The sequence below is a fragment of the Populus alba genome, chromosome 5 (genome assembly GCF_005239225.2).
Source record: "Populus alba chromosome 5, ASM523922v2, whole genome shotgun sequence".
Classification (NCBI taxonomy): domain Eukaryota; kingdom Viridiplantae; phylum Streptophyta; class Magnoliopsida; order Malpighiales; family Salicaceae; genus Populus; species Populus alba.
Window position 1 is genome coordinate 15,611,493 of NC_133288.1, and position 5,567 is coordinate 15,617,059.

At 35.1% G+C, this 5,567-nt stretch overlaps 1 protein-coding gene across 1 annotated transcript; it reads left to right on the forward strand.

The window, feature by feature from the left end:
• Nucleotides 1-419: 419 nt before the first annotated feature.
• Nucleotides 420-5,157, forward strand: LOC118030443 (uncharacterized). The gene is made up of 13 exons (XM_035034555.2): nucleotides 420-827; nucleotides 1,027-1,100; nucleotides 1,195-1,278; nucleotides 1,411-1,491; nucleotides 2,250-2,330; nucleotides 2,780-2,872; nucleotides 3,489-3,668; nucleotides 3,823-3,890; nucleotides 4,019-4,070; nucleotides 4,194-4,247; nucleotides 4,334-4,426; nucleotides 4,540-4,606; nucleotides 4,884-5,157. The coding sequence occupies exons 1-13, from the start codon at nucleotides 686-688 to the stop codon at nucleotides 4,973-4,975; spliced, it is 1,161 nt and encodes a 386-aa protein (XP_034890446.1). The 5' UTR covers nucleotides 420-685; the 3' UTR covers nucleotides 4,976-5,157.
• The last annotated feature ends 410 nt before the right edge of the window (nucleotides 5,158-5,567 follow it).

The following is a 5,567-nucleotide window of genomic DNA, read 5'->3' on the forward strand; positions in this document are numbered from 1 at the left end:
ATATTATCCATTCACTTCTAAATATAAATTCATGAAAATTAGGAATATAAACTTAATTTATAAAAATTTATAATAACCATAAAAAAAATTAGTCCAATTTACCTAAAAAAAATACTAAAATATTTAAAAAATATAGTAAAAAAGGAAATAATTAAAAGGATTTTTAATGTCATATTATAGTAGTTTTTATATTTCAAAATTATTTTTAAATTGTTTTTTCTAAAAGAATTTTAAATTAATATTTTTTATAATTCCAATGCACTTTTATATATATATATATATTATCACACATTTTTCACGTTGTCAAACACTCAATTAGACGTGAAAGACAAAAAAAAAAAAAAAGACGAAAAAACAAAGACGAAAAAAATGGATATATGTATGTAGAAAGAAGAGCACTAATCCGTAGAGCGTAATTACCGCCCGCGGGACATACGTATCCGTATCGGTGAAAGTTGAAGGAAAGGGAAAAGAAAAGAAAAGAAAAGAAACAAGAGAGAGATCTCAAAAATCCTTCAACGCCTCCTTAATAAACCAATAAGATCGAAGACGCGAGGCGTTTAAGCAGCTCATAATTTAGATTTGCACCTTCTCTTTATACCTAAATAAATGAAATCTTGGGTTTGTATAGATTAGGTTACGAATAAGAAATACAAAAAGAAGTATCGATCTAAGTATTGAGAAAATGGAGGGGTTAATGAGCAAGCTAAGGAATTTGGATGCATATCCAAAAATCAACGAGGATTTCTACAGCCGTACGCTTTCCGGTGGTGTTATTACTCTCGCTTCCTCTATCGTTATGTTTCTCCTCTTCTTCTCCGAGCTCGGTATGTTTCCTATTTTTGCTCATTTTTTTATTTATGCTTATTATTCGTCTTTGAGTATGGTAGCTTTGATGATTGGTTTTTGAGAAATTGATGGGATGGGGTTTAGGTTTTTGTTGGATTTATTGTATTTTATTTTCAAATTTTGTACTGTTTGTTGTGTTTATTGGTGTTCTTATTTTTGTTAAATTTATTGTTGCAGGATTATATCTTCATGCGGTAACTGAAACAAAACTAGTGGTGGATACTTCGAGAGGAGAAACTCTACGTATCAATGTAATGCTCTTTTCAATGTGTATCAATTGCTCCTAATACGCTTGCTTGGATGAATTGCTCTAGTAATTGATTCATGTGATGCTTGAAACTGCAGTTTGATGTCACGTTCCCCGCTCTTCCGTGCTCTATTCTTAGCCTTGATGCCATGGATATTAGTGGAGAGCAACATCTTGATGTAGTATGTACCATAAGACCTCACCCTTTTGTATATATATATATATATACTTGCATGTATATGCTCCGCTTCGCTTCATGCTCTTGACCTGGTTGTTTCCTAAGTTTTAAATTTTCTGTTTTTGATGCCTTGCAGAAACATGATATAATTAAGAAAAGACTAGATTTTCATGGAAATGTAATAGAAGCACGGCAAGATGGAATTGGTGCCCCAAAGGTTGGTATTCAGTTTTGCTTAAACTTTCTATGTTTGTGATCCGTGAATTGATCTGAGTTTGAGCAATTAACTTTGATTTTTTTCAAGTGCTAATTTTTGTGTGAATTCATCACGTAATCAGCAGTATTTTGTCTACTCAAAGCTCATCTCTGCTAGTTTTAGGGTTATGTTAATTTGTGCGATGACTGATGTGAATGGCAGAAGAGAATCTATCTTGTTTTTCTGAGTCATTTGAGGAGCCGGGCAAGGGTTTAAAAATGAAAATAAATTACCAACGAAAAGAACCAATCCTGTCTTTTGAAAGTATGTATTGCTTAACACACAAAAAAAAAAAAAAAAAAAGAAGCATGCATAGCATGATAGAAGTTAAGGCTTGGTATCATTCAAGGGGGCCTCTACTTTGCCATTGGCTATCTGACATTGGTGTCCTTTGTCGGAGATATAGATAGCTGATTGTAAGTGTTTTATTAGTCTTGTGGCTTTGTGGAGCTTAGTTGGATCTAATCGTATTTTACAAGCCAGGGGTAGAAAAATAGAAATGTTAGGCTGTGCTTTCTTACAGAGGAGCTTTTTCTCCTTCATCTCCTTGATCTTCAAGCAATGTTTATAATTCTCCGTTGTTTTCATAAGTGCAATTTGGCTATTTCTTTCTTTACTCCGCTGTTGACAATATCATTCTTGGACTCTTAACAACTTGTACCCCATCCCCTCCCCTTCCCCACCCTTACTTGTGTGACTCCTTTTCGTGCTTGGCACAGATTGAAAAGCCTTTGCAGAGGCATGGTGGCAGGCTTGAGCACAACGAGACATACTGTGGCTCCTGTTATGGTGCGGAAGCGGTAAGTTTGTCTAGCATCAATGCTAAGAAATAACTGTCTCATCTCATATTTATTATTAAACTGCATACATGTGGAACAATCTACTCAGAACTCTAATATTTTTGTTCACCTGGACACGTTTACTTTCTAGAACACTTTTTCACTCAATGCTTTTCTGGAGTTTTTTCTTGTATCATGTTTGTTGGCTAAATGCATCTTATAGAACTAGCTGCTTGTAGTAATAATTTTTTAGCTGCTTCTGATTTTATTGTGCAACTGGCAGACCTTAGTTTCTCCATTATTTCTCTAATGTGTTATTTTCTTTGTTGCAGCCTGTATTTTGTCTTTCTAGTTCCTTTTGGATAAAATCAGAGTTCTGTCTCCTTGCAACTAGGAACAGTCACATGTCTATTATATTCTTTATCTAACCCGTAGTTTTACTCCCCATTATATCTCCTTTTGTATTGCAGTCAGATGAAGACTGCTGTAATTCTTGTGAGGAAGTTCGTGAAGCATATCGAAAGAAAGGTTGGGCGGTGACAAATCCAGATTTAATGGACCAGGTACTTTATTGTTACATTATTTATTGGAGTTCTAGATTCAATTTTCAAGAACAAACTGGATGAATGCGGTTAAGACTCTTGCATATGTTAACTTTATGGTTCTCTGATCCGTATCTTAATTGGCAATATTGCTAATGCTTCGTCGTTGGCCTTTCCTGCTGTCGTTTACTTTGTACCTGTAACCAAGAAAAATTAACGTTTAGGTTACCATCTCCCTTTCTTCCTCCTTTTGGGATAATGAATAGTAGTATTGTAGTGGGCGATTCCTGCACAATTATTAGTTGCAACACCACTAACATGATAGAAAATCTATCTCTCAATGCTCTGAAAACATTCAATACATAGTCAACTATGAATTTTGAGTACTGGTGTTGCCTGGGAATACTTCCAAGTTTGAGCTACAGGCTATGTTTTTGTGTTGTGTGGCTGCGTGTCTCAATGTTGTCTTGTGTTTGTCTGTCTTGAGATTTCTCGTTCCATATGTGAACTGATGACTTCTGGTGGTGTATCAGTCTAAAATCATAGCATCTGCTCTCCTTGAATAACAAATTACAACAAAAATATTTTCATTTATTCTAATTATGGTTTTGTTTTCTGATTTACATGTAACATTCAGTGCAAAAGAGAGGGATTTCTCCAAAAGATTAAAGATGAAGAGGGTGAAGGATGCAACATTTATGGGTTCTTAGAAGTTAACAAGGTGGCTGGAAATTTTCATTTTGCACCTGGGAAGAGTTTTCAGCAATCTGGTGTTCACGTGCATGATCTGCTGGCATTTCAGAAGGATAGTTTTAATGTAAGCCATGATTCTACTTCTTCTGGCCATCTCTGTTGAATATCAATTACTGAGCTTGTGTCTGCCAAGGAATATGAACTTATCAATCACTTCTTAATTGCTCATCATGCTATGCTAAACAAACCATCTGATTAATGTGAACAATGTGCTACAGATAACTCACAAGATTAATAGGCTGACTTTCGGAGAATATTTTCCAGGTGTTGTTAATCCTCTTGATGGGTAATTTTCTCCATGCATCCTGGTTTCATCTACCCATTTGTTGGGCTTGAAGATTGACTTGTTTATCCTCTTTCCTGTGTATTAAATTGTATATGCTGGAATGTCAAACTCATTTTTGTAACTTTCAGTGTGCAATGGACACAAGAAACACCAAGTGGGATGTACCAGTATTTCATCAAGGTTATTCTTCAGGACAAATGCCTCTCCTGTTTCTTTTTGTCACCTCTCCTTTCTAGTGGTCATAATTAAGGAAATGCAATCAGTTCTCAAGCATTTTACCCAAACAGGCTCTTTATTTTGCAGGTAGTACCTACTGTATACACAGATGTGAGTGGACACACTATCCAGTCAAATCAGGTGTGATCACAGTCCAATAAGTGTTCATTGATATGTTGTCTCAAATCATCTAAAGTGATATAACAAGTTTTAATTCTTTTTTCCAGTTTTCTGTGACTGAACATTTTAGGGGCACAGACATAGGTCGCCTTCAGTCCCTTCCAGGAGTTTTCTTCTTTTATGACCTTTCTCCAATTAAGGTAGGCTTTTTTTTAGCCTACTAAATGAGCTCAAGAGTTAGCGCAAGCCACTGATTTTTTTTCACTTCAGAGGTTTTTTGGTCTAGTGATTACATCTGATTTGCATTTTGCAGGTGACTTTCACAGAAGAACATGTTTCGTTCTTACACTTCCTAACAAATGTGTGTGCCATAGTTGGAGGTAATATTTTATTTCTTAAAAAATCCAATCGATGCTCCCAGCTCCCTTTTTTACTTGTGTTAGTCTTTTTCATAACTTGCGCTATATGTTTGATAGAATCTAAGGTTAATGTATAGGAAAAGAAAAGTAATGTCCGTTTGCATTTTGAAACAACAGATTCAAGAAACAATGATATAAAGTTCTCAAATCTGTGGCATTTTTTATTTTTTTGTGCATTTATATTAATATATTTCATGATTAGGTGTGTTAATAATGGCTGATTATTCTTATACTCCAGGTGTTTTCACTGTTTCTGGCATACTGGATTCATTTATATATCATGGTCAAAAGGCAATCAAGAAGAAGATGGAAATCGGTAAGTTTAGTTGATGACGATGACATGTAAACAGGCTTGGGTTGTTGCTGTATTGCCAAGGACTGGCTTCTCGTATGGAATTGGGTTTGGACGCCTATTTTGAACTGGCCAGTTTTTAGAATCATGTTCTTGCGATCAAGGAATTTGATTTATTTCATGGGGGATTAATTCTCAAAATGGAATGCCCGTTTGCCTCTTTTTTTTCTTTTTTTTTTTTCTCCCCCTTCAGTGGAGTGACAACACTTCTGATGTGAGGACAACTGTTTCGAAGGTATACTGCCCTTTTGTGCATATGGCGTTGCCCTTTCTTCTGGCCAAGAACTACAGGAACCTCCTTGTGGGAATTAAGAACGATCATGAATGTTTTGGATTCAATTTCACCATATAATTTGGGTAGTCACGGCTTAGGAAACAAAACCTAAGAACAAAGACTAATACTCGGAGCTGGATTTGAGTTTTGAACACTGAGATTTTGGGACAAAATTGTTATTTAGAGGGAATTCTAACACTCTAAAAATTGATGAATGTATCATGATTTATACAAGTAATAAGGTGTGAAAATAGTAAGTCATGCAAAATTACAAAAGATATTTACATGTTAAATAA